The sequence below is a fragment of the Geotrypetes seraphini genome, chromosome 8 (assembly GCF_902459505.1).
Source record: "Geotrypetes seraphini chromosome 8, aGeoSer1.1, whole genome shotgun sequence".
NCBI classification, from domain to species: Eukaryota; Metazoa; Chordata; class Amphibia; order Gymnophiona; family Dermophiidae; genus Geotrypetes; species Geotrypetes seraphini.
In genome coordinates this window covers 63,792,456-63,807,031 of record NC_047091.1, presented here as the reverse complement: position 1 = coordinate 63,807,031, position 14,576 = coordinate 63,792,456, and the positions used below count along the sequence as shown (strand labels likewise).

The window sequence follows — 14,576 nt, the reverse complement described above, 5'->3', positions numbered from 1 at the left end:
GAAGGCAAGGAGTTCACCTCCGAACCGAGGCCGCTCACCCTCGACACGATCGGGGGAACCGCTACGGGTGACCGAGCTATCCCTCACTAACCCCAAGCTGATTCTGACTCCCCCTCGGTCCGGGGCTCCGGCCCGAGGCTCCAGGCTTCCGCCGAGGGAGTCCGGGGAGAGGTCCCCGACGTGACATCGGTCGGTACCCCTTACCCCGACGTCCCCGAGGGGCTCCTCGAGACGACGCATGTCCTCGACCTCGGAACGCTTCCATAGCGCGTCCCCGGCATCAGATCGAGGCTCTGAACGCGAACCTCGCTATTCCAGGGAGGCTTCCCCTTCATTTTCAGCGAAACGGAGGTCACGTTCACCGACCCCGCATGGGGCCACGGGCTCGCATCGGTCCTCCTTCACGAGGTTCGTCCAGGACATGGGAAGAGCCCTTGACCTGGACTTGCAGTCTGATTCGAGTTACTCCAAAGAATACCTGGCGGAGCTGGATATGCCTTCTCCGCCCCGAGAATCTCTCCGGCTGCTGCTGAACCCGGTGCTCCGGCAGACCCTCATCCTGAACCTCGAGACTCCTTACATGGTGACGGCTGTCCCATCTAAGATGGAGTCTAAATACCGTACGGTGCCCTGCCCGGGGTTCGAGCAACCACAGTTGTCCCACCAATCCCTATTGGTGGAGTCTTCCCTAAAAAAGGCTCACCCCTCTAGGGTATCCGCAGCCGTTCCTCCGGGACGCGAAGGCAGGACCTTAGATAAATTTGGCTGTCGCTTATATCAGAACTTAATGATGGCCTCTCGAGTTCTAAACTACACATTTACTTTTTCTTCATATCTGAAGCACCTCATTGGGCTCCTGGGCGCCTTCTCAGTAGACCTACCGACATCCCGCCAGGCAGCGTTTGGATTCCTCCTCGAGGATTTCTCAAACCTCCGATTACATTTATTCCACGCCGCATACGACGGCTTCGAACTTTCATCCCGAGTAGCGGCCTTCGCTGTGGCCATGCGCCTGCTGGCGTGGCTGCGGTTGGTCGACATGGATCCTAACCTCCAGGACCACTTAGCCAACCTTTCTTGCGTTGGCAAGGAACTGTTTGACGACACCATCGAGGCAGCCACGAAGAAGCTCTCAGAACACGAACGTTCCTTTGCCTCGCTCGTCCGCCCGAAGCCAAAACCACCGACCTCCAGGCCTTTCAGGGGATTGCCCCGGCGCTACCCCCAAAAGTCCACACCGGCCTTTTCAAGACCACCACCTCAGCGTCCCCAGACTCACTCTAGGGCACTGCCAAAATCACAGCCCTCCGCGCCTACAAAGCCGTCTCCGTCCTTTTGACAGGATGTGCGGACTGGGGCTGGCCCCTTCCACGCCAAAGCCTGGCCTCCTTCCCATCGGGGGACGCCTACGAGCCTATTACCCTCACTGGGAAGCCATAACATTGGACTCATGGGTCCTTGGCGTGATCTCATCAGGATACTCACTCAACTTTCGAGAGGTCCCTCCCGAGAGCCCACCGAGTGCGTGTCCCCCCAATCGAATGCAGTTGTCCCTCCTATCCGAGGCCCGAGATCTCCTTCGACTGCGGGCAGTGGAACTGGTTCCTCAGAACAGATGGGCCAAGGTTTTTACTCTCGCTACTTCCTGGTACCAAAAAAGACAGGAGACCTGCGCCCGATTCTGGACTTAAGACGCCTGAACAAATTTCTGGTGCGGGAAAAGTTCCAAATGCTTTCCCTTCAGATTCTCTACCCCTTGATCGACGAGGGCGATTGGCTCTGCTCCCTCGATCTGAAGGAGGCCTACACCCATGTTCCGGTGCACCCCGCTTGTCGCAGATACCTGCGGTTCCAAGTCGGGGACCTCCATCTACACTATCGGGTCCTCCCCTTCGGCCTGACCTCGTCCCCCCGGGTCTTCACGAAGTGTCTTGTAGTGGTTGCGGCCACCCTACGCTCCCGGGGTGTGCAAGTATTCCCATACCTGGACGACTGGCTATTCAAAGCCCCGACCAGGGAGGGGGTTATCTCAGCGACCCGACAGACTATTATCTTCCTTCAGAGTCTGGGGTTCGAGATAAACTTTCCAAAATCCCAGCTGCGCCCCTCTCAGTCCTTACCATTCATCGGGGCCGTGCTGGACACGGTCCGTCTTCGTGCCTTTCTCCCCCCTCAACGTCGGGAGACGCAGGTAAATCTGAGCCGCCGGACCTTGAGCCTGACCTCCGTCTCGGCGCAACGAATGATGACGCTCCTGGGCCATATGGCCTCTACCGTCCATGTCACTCCGTTCGCACGTCTTCATCTGCGATTACCACAGTGGACGTTGGCCTCACAATGGCGTCAAGATCGGGACCCAATCACCCACCCTGTGACAGTGACTCCTTCCTTGCAAAGATCGCTCCATTGGTGGGCCGACTCTTCGAATCTTTTCAAAGGTTTACTATTTCTCGCCCCTACGCATCACAAGGTCCTAACCACGGACTCGTCGGAGTACGCTTGGGGGCTCATCTAGATGGTCTCCGCACTCAAGGCCTGTGGTCAGCAGAGGATCGTCGCTGCCACATCAACGTGCTGGAACTTCGGGCCATTTACTTCGCCGCGGTGGCCTTTCAACACCTGCTTCACGACCGGGTGGTTCTGGTCCGCACGGACAACCAGGTGGCGATGTACTACGTAAACAAGCAAGGAGGGACGGGGTCCTGGTCCCTCTGTCAGGAAGCTCTGCGTCTCTGGAAGTGGGCAATCTCCCAAAACATCTTCCTGCGAGCGGTTTACATACAAGGAGAACAAAACTGTCTGGTGGACCGGCTCAGCCGCCTCCTCCAGCCACACGAGTGGTCCCTGCATGCTCAGGTCCTACGCCAGATATTCGACAGGTGGGGGACCCCCCAGATAGATCTGTTCGCCTCCCCCGACAACCAAAAACTGCCTCTCTTCTATTCAAGGATTTACTCCCCAGAACGCCTCGAGGCCGAAGCCTTCCTCCTCGATTGGGAGGGAAGATTCCTCTATGCGTTCCCACCCTTCCCTCTGATCCTGAGGACACTGGTTCATCTGAAATCGGTGAGGGCCACTCTGATCTTGATCGCTCCTCGGTGGGCCCGCCAGCCTTGGTTTTCCCTACTGCTTCAATTCAGTGTCAGGGAACCCCTACTTCTGCCTGTATTTCCCTCTCTGCTATCTCAGTCGAGGCTCACTGTTACATCCCAATCTTCAGTCTCTTCACCTGACTGCTTGGTTCCTTTCCCCCTGACCTCTCTCCCACTGTCACAGTCGGTCAGGGAGGTATTGGAGGCTTCTAGGAAACTATCGACTAGACTGTTATTCCCAGAAATGGACTAGATTCTCGTCCTGGTGCTCCTCCCACCGCCAGGACCCAATGACAGTCCCCGTGCCTTTGGTTCTGGAGTATTTGCTTCAATTGTCCCACTCAGGCCTGAAGACAACTTCCATTCGCGTACATATTAGTGCGATTGCTGCCTTTCATCAGCCCCTGGAAGGGAGGGCTCTCTCGCTTCATCCCTTGGTCTCTCGTTTCATGAAAGGTCTTTTGAATGTTCACCCTCCCATCAAACCTCCCCCTGTGGTTTGGGATCTAAACGTCATCCTGGCTCAACTGATGAAACCCCCCTTTGAGCCTATGGATAAGTGTCATCTGAAGTTTCTCACTTGGAAAGTGATCTTCTTGCTGGCCCTCACATCTGCTCGGAGGGTTAGTGAACTACAGGCTCTGGTGGCGGATCCGCCCTTCACGGTTTTTCACCATGACAAGGTAGTCCTCCGCACTCACCCTAAGTTCTTGCCTAAGGTAGTATCTGATTTTCATCTCAACCAGTCCATTGTTCTGCCTGTATTTTTTCCCAAACCCCACTCTCATCCTGGAGAGGTGGCGCTTCACACCCTTGACTGTAAGAGAGCGCTGGCCTTCTACCTCCAACGCACTCAATCTCACCGGAAAGTTCCTCAATTGTTTTTATCGTTCGACCCCAATCGATTGGGGCACCCACTTTCCAAGTGCACCTTGTCAAACTGGTTGGCTGCTTGTATTTCTTTTTGCTACGCTCAGGCTGGTCTCGCGCTACACGGTCGAGTCACAGGGCATAAAGACCGAGCGATGGCAGCTTCGGTAGCTTTCCTCAGGTCTACGCCTATCGAGGATATCTGCAAGGCTGCCACGTGGTCTTCGGTTCATACCTTCATTTCCCACTACTGCCTGGATACATTGTCCAGGAACAATGGCCGGTTCGGCCAATCGGTATTATGTAATCTGTTTTCTTAAATTGCCAACTTCCCTCCACCCCTTCTTTATTAGCTTGGAGGTCACCCACATGTGAGAATATCATGCCTGCTTGTCCTGGGATAAAGCACAGTTACTTACCGTAACAGGTGTTATCCAGGGACAGCAGGCATATATTCTCACTACCCGCCCACCTCCCCGGGGTTGGCTACTTTGCTGGATATGTGAACTGGAGACCACGAGGAGGGGATGCGCCCTCTAGTGGAGCAGGAAGCACACATGCGTGGTGCAGCACTGCAAACTTGAATCTTCAATCAAGTTTGCTTGAAATGCTGTCCGCATCGGGGCTCCGTAGATGACGTCACCCACGTGAGAATATATGCCTGCTGTCCCTGGATAACACCTGTTACGGTAAGTAACTGTGCTTTACGGTAAGTAACTGTGCTATTTGGTAGCAAGTTTCTAAGCTCAAATTGCACATGAGTTCACTTCAGAAGGCTTCAGAGGTTTTTTTCTTTATTCTCATCTCAAGAAAAAGGTAAAAAATGGAACACAGTCGAACTGTGCTCTGATCATTCTACAGTTTACTTCCATTGCTACACGTGTTTTTTTTTTTTGTTTGTGTTTTTTTTTTTGGGGGTGGGGTTACTGTACTTCTCAACTATTCGCAACCAGATTCATGGTAGCTTTCCTTTCCACCGTTACTTCCTTTAATTAGGAAAAGGTCCTATATCTCTTACTTGATCATCAAGTTTGAGCTCACTACTCTCTTCTTTTCAGTAGAACATGAGGCCGGGTTTCTGCATATAAATTTGCACTTCCTTAGCACTGTTTAGGAAGAAATTCATTTGTTTCTATTTCTCTGGTGCTATACTGCATACGCTAGATGTGGTGTATTTAGATTTTAGCAAAGCCTTTTGACAGAGTTCCACACAAGACATATAGTAAATAAATTTGAGTGCCCTTGGGATAGGCCCCCAAAGTGACAGACTTAGGAACTGGTTGAGTGGAAGATGACAGCGAGATTACTCTGAAGAACATGAGAATTTTAAGAAGGGCAATTATAGGTTAGACCAATGGTCCATATAACCCAGAAAAGTATTTTAAAAATTCAGTCTGAGACTTGGCCTGTGTTTTTAGATTTTGGCCCCTTGTGTGATTGAGTTGACACCCCTGCCCTAATGCATGAAATACTGTACATAAGATCATTGGGAGTTCAATTAGAAAATGAGGGGATAGGATGTGACAGGTTACTAATGTGTTGAATTGCCTCTTTCATATTGATTGTCAGCTTAAACTCATTTCATATTGGTCATAGCTGTTAAGTTGTCTTTAAGCTCTTTGAGCTATTGCAGTGCATTGTACATAGGTTAGAATTTTGTTGGCCTTCAACTCATACAGAATGTTATACAAAGATTACTCTTGAGTTAAAAAGGGAGTGCACTCAGATCTTGCTTTAAAAAAAAGTGTGTTTATTGGGAGCCAATTAAACTTAAGCCGCTGCTGGCTTTGTAAGCTTTAAAAATGCATTTTAATAGATAACCTGGTGTTCACATGGCAGTTTAGGCCAGGATTCTTAAAAACCTGCGTTAAAAAGCAATGGTCTGCTAACGCTGGTGATAGCGATGAGCACATACACAGAAATAAAATGCTGTCAAGAAAATAAAACCCCCAAAACACAGCAACAGTGGGAGAGATATCCACACTCTCCCGCTGCCAAGAAATCTCGGCCTTGCGCCCTCCCCCCACAGCGGGATGGATACTCACTGTCTGCCACTGGCAAGTGACTCCCCTACCATAGAACACCTCCCCTCCACCTCAGATGCCCCCTCCCTCTTACCTGCAGATTGATGCACCAGATTGATGCAGACTCCCTCCTGGAAGTCCTGTGTTGTCGAAAATGGGCCTTCTCCTCCCTGGTGCATCTTGGGATGCACCGGGGATGGGGCTTGAGGCTCTGATTGGCCCAAGTTGTTTAAGGCCCCTCTCATGCATCAATTTGGATGCAATGGGACATTGGAGGCGGGGAGGTGTTCTGTTGCAGGGGGGTCATTTACCAGTGATGGAGAGTGGGATTCTCTCTTGCTGCAGGGGGGTTGGGGGTGCGTGGCTGGGATTTCTTGGCAGTGGGAGAGTGTGGGTATCTCCCGCTGCAGTCACCACTGTTCTTTGGGGGGGGGGTGTTGTGATGCAGTGAAAGAGAATAGTCATCTCTCCTGCTGTATCACAACACAGGCTTTCTAGCAGTCTCTTGACACTGATCGACACCCCAGGATCAGTTGCTTATTTTTTGTCGCCAAAAGTCAACGCTGCTTTTAAAAGAATGGCTCGACATCTTTTAAGAATCCATAAGAGGGCTCATTACAATGTTGAAGAGCCCATTTGCATGTCATTGTCGGAGACTGCTAGAAAGCTCGCTGTTTGACAGACATAATATGTTTTGATAATCCGCCGCTAAAATGCTTACAGGCTAAACTGTCTAAACAGTTTAGCGATGGATTTAATTTTGGGAATCTGGCCCTTAGATTCCCACTTATAGATTGTGCCAAGTTCTCCAGATAAACTTTTCTAAATCATATTAAAAGGTCAAGTACCTTATATATCCATAAGCAACTTAATTTCAGTGTCATACTTTCTTTTAGGAAAACCTTAGGACATCTTTTTCTAGCCAAGTAGAAGTTTTACTATATTTTCTTGTGGGTTTTTTGTAAGAGTATTGAGTGGAAGGTGGCCTTATTTTTAAACAAGAGGCAGAATTGTTAAATTGTTAAACCTTTTTTACACTGATAAGCGATTTTGAATATTGTACATAGATTTCATATCAAATAGTGTCAAATTTGAGCAAGTTCCACTGGGTGGTGAGGAAGTTTTTGAATTTCATTACTAACAAGCTTTTAATCCCCCCCCCTTCACAGGCCTCTGGTGTAACTGTCACAGATGAAGTCATCCGTGTCTTCAATGACATGAAAGTGCGGAAATGCTCCTCCCAAGAAGAGATCAAAAAACGGAAGAAGGCAGTGCTTTTCTGTTTGAGTGATGACAAGAAATACATCATCTTGGAGGCAGGCAAGGAGATCCTGGTGGGAGATATTGGCGAGACGGTGGATGACCCATACAAGACCTTCATTTCTATGCTGCCTAAAGATGACTGTCGCTATGCCCTTTATGATGTTTGCTATGACACCCATGAAACAAGAAAGGAAGACCTAGTCTTTCTTTTTTGGTATGGAAGCTTTTTAAGTGATGAGTTGACTATGCTTTTGTGGAATTTAAAAGCTGTGTGATTTAGAGATGGGATGTGTGTGTGAAATTAGTGAGGTAATCTATAAGTTAAGGCTGGAATATAAAAATGTTATATAGTGTGCTGTGGTTATCTGTTAGTGGGGTAAGGGGGTAGGGATCAGAATTGGGTACATTAATCAATTGTCTGTAAACATAACTTTTTTTTAAATTTTTTTATAAGCAGTAGAAACTGCCCATCTTAACCTAGTCTCAATTAGTTGCCTGGAATTACATAAAAATATAAGCATAGCCTTACTGGGTCAGACCAATAGTCCATCAAGCCCAGTAGCATGTTCTCACAGTGGCCAATCAAGGTCCTTAGTACCTGGCCAAAACCCAAGTAGTAGCAACATTCCATGCTATACCGATCTAGGGCAAGGAGTGGCTTCCCCCATGTCTTTCTCAATAACATACTATATGGACTTTCTCTAGGAAATATGTCCAAACTTTTCTTAAAACCATCTATGCTATTTGCTCTTACCATAACCTTTCTCAATGTGTTCCAGAGCTTAACTAGTCTCTGAGTGAAAAAAATGTTCCTCCTATTGGTTTTAAAAGTATTTCCCTCTAACTTCGAGTGTCCTCTAGTCTTTGTAATTTTTGTCAGAGTGAAAAATCGATACACTTGTACCTGCTGTATTATACTCAGGATTGTGTAGACTTCAATCATATCTCCTCTCAGCTGTCTTTCTTCCAAGCTGAAGAGCCCTAACCTTTTTAGTCTTTCCTCATACGAGAGGAGTTCATCCTTTTTTTCATCTTGGTCATTCTTCTTTGAACTTTTTCTAGTACTGCTATATCTTTTTTTGAGATAAGGAGACCAGAATTGAATGCAATACTCCAGATGAGGTCACACCATGGAATGATACAGGAGCATTACCGTATTTTCGCGGATATAACGCGCGCGTTATACGTGATTTTACGTACCGCGCATACCCCTCGCGCGTTATATGCCTGAGCGCGGTATACAAAAGTTTTTAAACATAGTTCCCACCCCGCCCGACGCCCGATTCACCCCCCCAGCAGGACCGCTCGCACCCCCACTCCAAACGACCGCTCGCACGCGCTCCCACCCGCACCCGCATCCACGATCGGAGCAAGAGGGAGCCCAAGCCCTCTTGCCCGGCCGACTCCCCGACGTCCGATTCTTCTCCCCCCTCGGCAGGACCACTCGCACCCCCACCCCGAAGGACCGCCGACTCCCCGACAATATTGGGCCAGGAGGGAGCCCAAATCCTCCTGGCCACGGCGACCCCCTAACCCCACCCCGCACTACATTACGGGCAGGAGGGATCCCAGGCCCTCCTGCCCTCGACGCAAACCCCCTCCCCCCAACGACCGCCCCCCCCCCCAAGAACCTCCGCCCGTCCCCCAGCCGACCCGCGACCCCCCTGGCCGACCCCCACGACACCCCCACCCGCCTTCCCCGTACTTTGTGTAGTTGGGCCAGAAGGGAGCCCAAACCCTCCTGGCCACGGCGACCCCCTAACCCCACCCCGCACTACATTACGGGCAGGAGGGATCCCAGGCCCTCCTGCCCTCGACGCAAACCCCCCTCCCTCCAACGACCGCCCCCCCCAAGAACCTCCGACCGACCCGCGACCCCCCTGGCCGACCCCCCCACCCCCCTTCCCCGTACCTTTGGAAGTTGGCCGGACAGACGGGAGCCAAACCCGCCTGTCCGGCAGGCAGCCAACGAAGGAATGAGGCCGGATTGGCCCATCCGTCCTAAAGCTCCGCCTACTGGTGGGGCCTAAGGCGCGTGGGCCAATCAGAATAGGCCCTGGAGCCTTAGGTCCCACCTGGGGGCGCGGCCTGAGGCACATGGGCCAAACCCGACCATGTGTCTCAGGCCGCGCCCCCAGGTGGGACCTAAGGCTCCAGGGCCTATTCTGATTGGCCCACGCGCCTTAGGCCCCACCAGTAGGCGGAGCTTTAGGACGGATGGGCCAATCCGGCCTCATTCCTTCGTTGGCTGCCTGCCGGACAGGCGGGTTTGGCTCCCGTCTGTCCGGCCAACTTCCAAAGGTACGGGGAAGGGGGGTGGGGGGGTCGGCCAGGGGGGTCGCGGGTCGGTCGGAGGTTCTTGGGGGGGGCGGTCGTTGGAGGGAGGGGGGTTTGCGTCGAGGGCAGGAGGGCCTGGGATCCCTCCTGCCCGTAATGTAGTGCGGGGTGGGGTTAGGGGGTCGCCGTGGCCAGGAGGATTTGGGCTCCCTCCTGGCCCAATATTGTCGGGGAGTCGGCGGTCCTTCGGGGTGGGGGTGCGAGTGGTCCTGCCGAGGGGGGAGAAGAATCGTACGTCGAGGGGGGGCATCAGGCTTTCAGGATGGGGACAGGACTTCAAGGGGGGACAGGCAGATCTTCAAGGGGGGACAGGCAGACCTTCAAGGGGGGACAGGACTTCAAGGGGGACAGGAACGGAGAGGCGGGGCAGTGCACCGAAAGTCAGGGTGAGTCGGGGCAACCAGAGGAGAGTCGGGGAGGGCGAAAGGAGAGTCGGGGTGGCCAGAGGAGAGTCGGGGAGAGCGAAAGGAGAGTCGGGGTGGCCAGAGGAGAGTCGGGCAGCATGCGCGTTATATGCCTGAGCGCGGTATAGAAAAGTTTTTGTACATATCATCGTGATTTCTGCGCGCTATACCCCTGTGCGCGTTTTACAATGGTGCGCGTTATATCCGCGAAAATACGGTATAACCTTCTTAGTCTTGTTAACCATCCCTTTTTTTAATAATTCCTAGCATCCTGTTTGCTTTTTTGTCTGTCACTACACATTAGGTGGAAGGTTTCATCATATTGTCTACAACAGTGGTCTCAAACTCACGGTCCGGGAGCCACATGCGGCCTGCCAGGTACTATTTTGAGGCCCTCGGTATGTTTTATCATAATCACAAAGTAAAATAAAAATGTTTCTTGATCATATATCTCTTTAGCTATAAATTACAAAATTATTATTAAAACTTAGCCAAAAGGAAAGATTTATAAACTATAAAGAATTTTAACTCATGCAAAATTGTCATTTCTTTAATAAGACATTAACTATTTTTTCTGTGGCCCTCCAAGTACCTACAAATCCAAAATGTGGCCCTGCAAATGGTTTGAGTTTGAGACCACTGGTCTACAATAATACCCAGATCCTTTTCTTGGGCACTAATCTCCTAGCATCCAGTAACTGATTTGGGTTATTCTTCCCAATGTGCATCACTTTGCATTTGTCTACATTAAATTTCATTTGCCACTTTCCCAGTCTTCCAATTTCCTAAGGTCTGCCTGCAATTTTTCACAATTCTCATGCGTTTTAACAATTTTGAACAGTTTTGTGTCATCTGCAAAATTAATCACCTCACTCATCGTTCCAATTTCCAGATTATTTATAAATAAGCTAAACAGCACTGGTCCCAGTACAGATCCCTGTGGCCCTCCACTGTTTACTCTCCTCCATTGTTAAACTTTTAACATGCCAGACTTCAACTTAACACTGGCAGACCCCTTCCAAAACATCCTTTGTGCTTTTTTAGTTTTTAGGAAAGCTGAATGGAGCTGTCTTAACATGACAAAATGTACTACTACATGGTTTCATCTCTTGCACAATTGGGCTGCATTTTTGAAAATGTTTATAAAAGATTTAGGGACTTAGCTTTAGCATTTTCAGTGGTTCAGTGTAAGTTTAAACCTCATAACATAAGAATAGCCATACTGGTTCAGATCAGTGGTACACGTAGCCTAGTGTCCTGTTTCCATAGTGGCCAATCCAAGTATCTGGAAATTCCCCAAATATAGTAGGGGGGATTAATAGTAACATTCCATGCTCAGTGTTCTCCCTAGACATTTTTTCCAGCCGGGTGGCATGAAAAAGTAGCCAGGTGGGGCGGGATGGGGAAATTTGGTGTTGGGGAAAATTAATCCCTTCTTTTACTAAGGTGCACTAGCGTTTTTAGCTTGTGCAGAATGTTAGCGCGTGCAAACCCCTGCACTATGCAGGAAAATTTAACGCCAACTCAATGCTAGTGTTAGCGTCTAGTGCGCATGGCAATTCTGCACGCACTAAGCGCACACTAAAACCGCTATCGCAGCTTAGTAAAAGGAGCCCTAAATGTGTACTATTTTTATTATTATTTTCCAATGCTCAATATGACTTCCTTTTTTTAAGGTTTGACACTTGTGCCAGAATATTTTTACTAAATTAAGAAGTATCCAATTATAGAAGGGAATAATTAGATATTTGCCCTCTTTCAAATGGTATAGAGGTTTAAAAAAAGGGAAATGCGATAATGAAGTCATTAGGTTCAATCTAGCCATTTATTTCTGCATAAATTTAAAACAACTAAAAAAAAAAAAAAGATAAATATAGCTCATCCAGTCATACAAGAAATGGCTCTACAGCACCTCTAATGTTTTGATCACTAGGTTCCTTCCTGAGGTCTCGCTGAGGATATGAAATGGATGCAATCCCCACTTCCAGACCTCTTCCACATAATTTATGGAGAGATGTTACTGAGCCTTGAAGGAGACCTGTGTGATAGATCTTTATCTGCTATTTTTTTATTTTTTTTGCTGTACACTTCCCTCTCCTTATTCACGGGGGTTAGGGGCAGAGCTAGCCCGTGAATATTAAAAAACCGCAAATAATATTCAGACCGGTTCTGCCTCTAACCCCACTTTCCCCCCAGCTATTTTAAGCCCTGAAAGCCCCCCCCCTCCTTAAACCTTACGTGGTGGTCTAGCGGGTTTTCAGGCAGGAGCGATCTTCTCACGCTCCTGCCCCGTGCAGATTGCTCACAGGAAATGGCTGCCTTGAGCTCCTGTAGTCTCTCAAGCCATTTCCTGTGAGCGATCTGCACAGAGCAGGAGCGTGGGAAGATCGCTTCTGCCCTGAAAGCCCGCTAGACCACCAGGTAAGACTTAAGGGGGGGCTTACAGTGCTTAAAATAGCCTGAGAATGAAAATGCATTATTTGGTTTAAAATCATGAATAAGCAAATCTGTAGATACTGAATTTGCGAGTACGGAGGGGAGAAGTGTGAAGTGAGAGCTAGGGCAAAACAGTTTAGGTAAAGAAGCAGGTAATAATTATCAATGTATTAAAATATTTTATTTTTATTTGCTTATAATGTCATTTGAAAGCTGCTTGATGTTAATACAACTTTAATTTAATTCTTTATAGTGTGTGTGGGGGGACAACAACTACATCAACAGTAAAGTTAGAATAGTATCATTAAATCCAGTGATGTACCTAGTATTATGACAGCCAGTGCTGATCATTTTTTAACAACCCCCTCCTCTATATAAAAAAGATATTTTTAGTAATAATCTATGAGTCACACGACAAGGGTGCACCTAGGAAAAGGCAGCATCTTAAACACTGCAGTGGGCACTAGAACACCAACACAAGCATGAGCATGCTGAAAGGGGAAGTCAAAATGGGACTGGATGATGAGAAGGAACAAGAGGAGGACAATAGGAACACGCCACAAGGGGAAGGCAATAGGAATCTACCACAAAGAGAGGACAAAAGAGACAATACTCAGGAGTTGGCAGGTCAGGAAGGGGACAGAATGAAGAATGGAATGCAAGGGAAAATAGAAAGGAAGGGAAAATGCCGGGAGTTGAACTGCATGTATACTAATGCAAGGAGCCTAAGGAACAAAATGGGGGAACTAGAAGTCATGGCCAATAATGAGAGACTAGACATCATAGGGATCACGGAAACATGGTGGAACGAAGAAAACAAATGGGACATAGTACTGCCAGGATACTCTACCGAAAAGACAGGACTTACCAGAAAGGGGGAGGAATAGCACTATACATAAGGGATACCATTCACTCAACCACTGTGGACACAGCAGTGACAAATGCCCAACTGGAGTCATTGTGGATCAAAGTACCAGGAAGCAACGGATCCGAGATAAAGATGGGACTGTTCTACCGCCCACCAGGGCAAACTGAAGCTGAGGATACAGAAATGGTAGCTGAGCTGAGAAAGGAATGCAAGAACCCAAACACCATAGTTATGGGAGATTTCAACTATCCTGGTATAGACTGGTGTCTTGGAAATTCAAAATGTGCAAGGGAAACGGAGTTCCTGGAAGCAGTCCATGACTGCTTCATGGAACAACTTGTCGAGACACCAACGAGAGGATCAGCGATTCTGGATCTGATCCTCAATGGGCTGAAAGGACCAGCAAAGGATGTGGAGGTCATGGGATCACTAGGAACCAGTGACCACAACATGATTCAGTTCAAAGTGCAAGTAGGACTACCTATGGGAAAGAGAACCAAGGCAACAACATTTAACTTCAAGAAAGGGAACTATGATGCCATGAGACAAATGGTGAGAAAGAAGCTCAGAAACAGCTCCAAGGAAACTCGGACTGTGGAGCAAGCCTGGTCCCTATTCAAGGACACAGTAAACAAGGCGCAAAACCTATATATACCAAGATTTAGGAAAGGTTCCAAGAATAATCAGACGAGGGACCCTGCATGGATAACCAGTGAAGTAAAGAAAGTGATAGGAGACAAGAAAAAATCATTTCGGAAGTGGAAAAAAGATAAAACTGAAGGAAACTGGAGAGAGCACAGGAAGCATCAAAAAGAATGTCACTGAGTAGTCAGGAAAGCCAAGAAAGAGTATGAGGAGAGACTGGCCAAGGAAGCAAGAAATTTCAAACCATTTTTCCGATATGTGAAAGGGAAACAACCAGCGAGGGAGGAGGTGGGGCCCCTGGATGAGGGTGACCGGAAGGGAGTGGTGAAAGAGGAAAAAGAAGTGGCTGGTAGGCTAAACAAGTTCTTCTCGTCGGTCTTTACAATAGAGGACACAACCAGTGTGCCAGAACCGGAAAAAATCTTCAAGGGAGATCAAGAGGGGAAATTATCATGCATGGAGGTAAGCCTCGAAGATGTTCTCAGACAGATAGATAGATTAAGAAAGGACAAAGCTCCGGGCCCAGATGGGATCCACCCGAGAATACTGAAAGAGCTCAGAGATGAAACAGCAGAGCTACTGCAGCATATTTGCAACCTGTCCTTGAGAACAGGGGTAATCCCGGAGGACTGGAAGA

The 14,576-nt window shown here is 48.8% G+C and overlaps 1 protein-coding gene across 1 annotated transcript in view; it reads left to right on the top strand.

The window, feature by feature from the left end:
* LOC117364900 (cofilin-2-like) overlaps nt 1-14,576 on the top strand; it is an 89,460-nt gene that overhangs the window by 33,465 nt on the left and 41,419 nt on the right. The window contains exon 2 of the mRNA XM_033954633.1: nt 7,156-7,463. Coding sequence (XP_033810524.1) covers nt 7,156-7,463 — 308 coding nt within the window. The remainder of the gene's footprint in view (nt 1-7,155; nt 7,464-14,576) is intronic.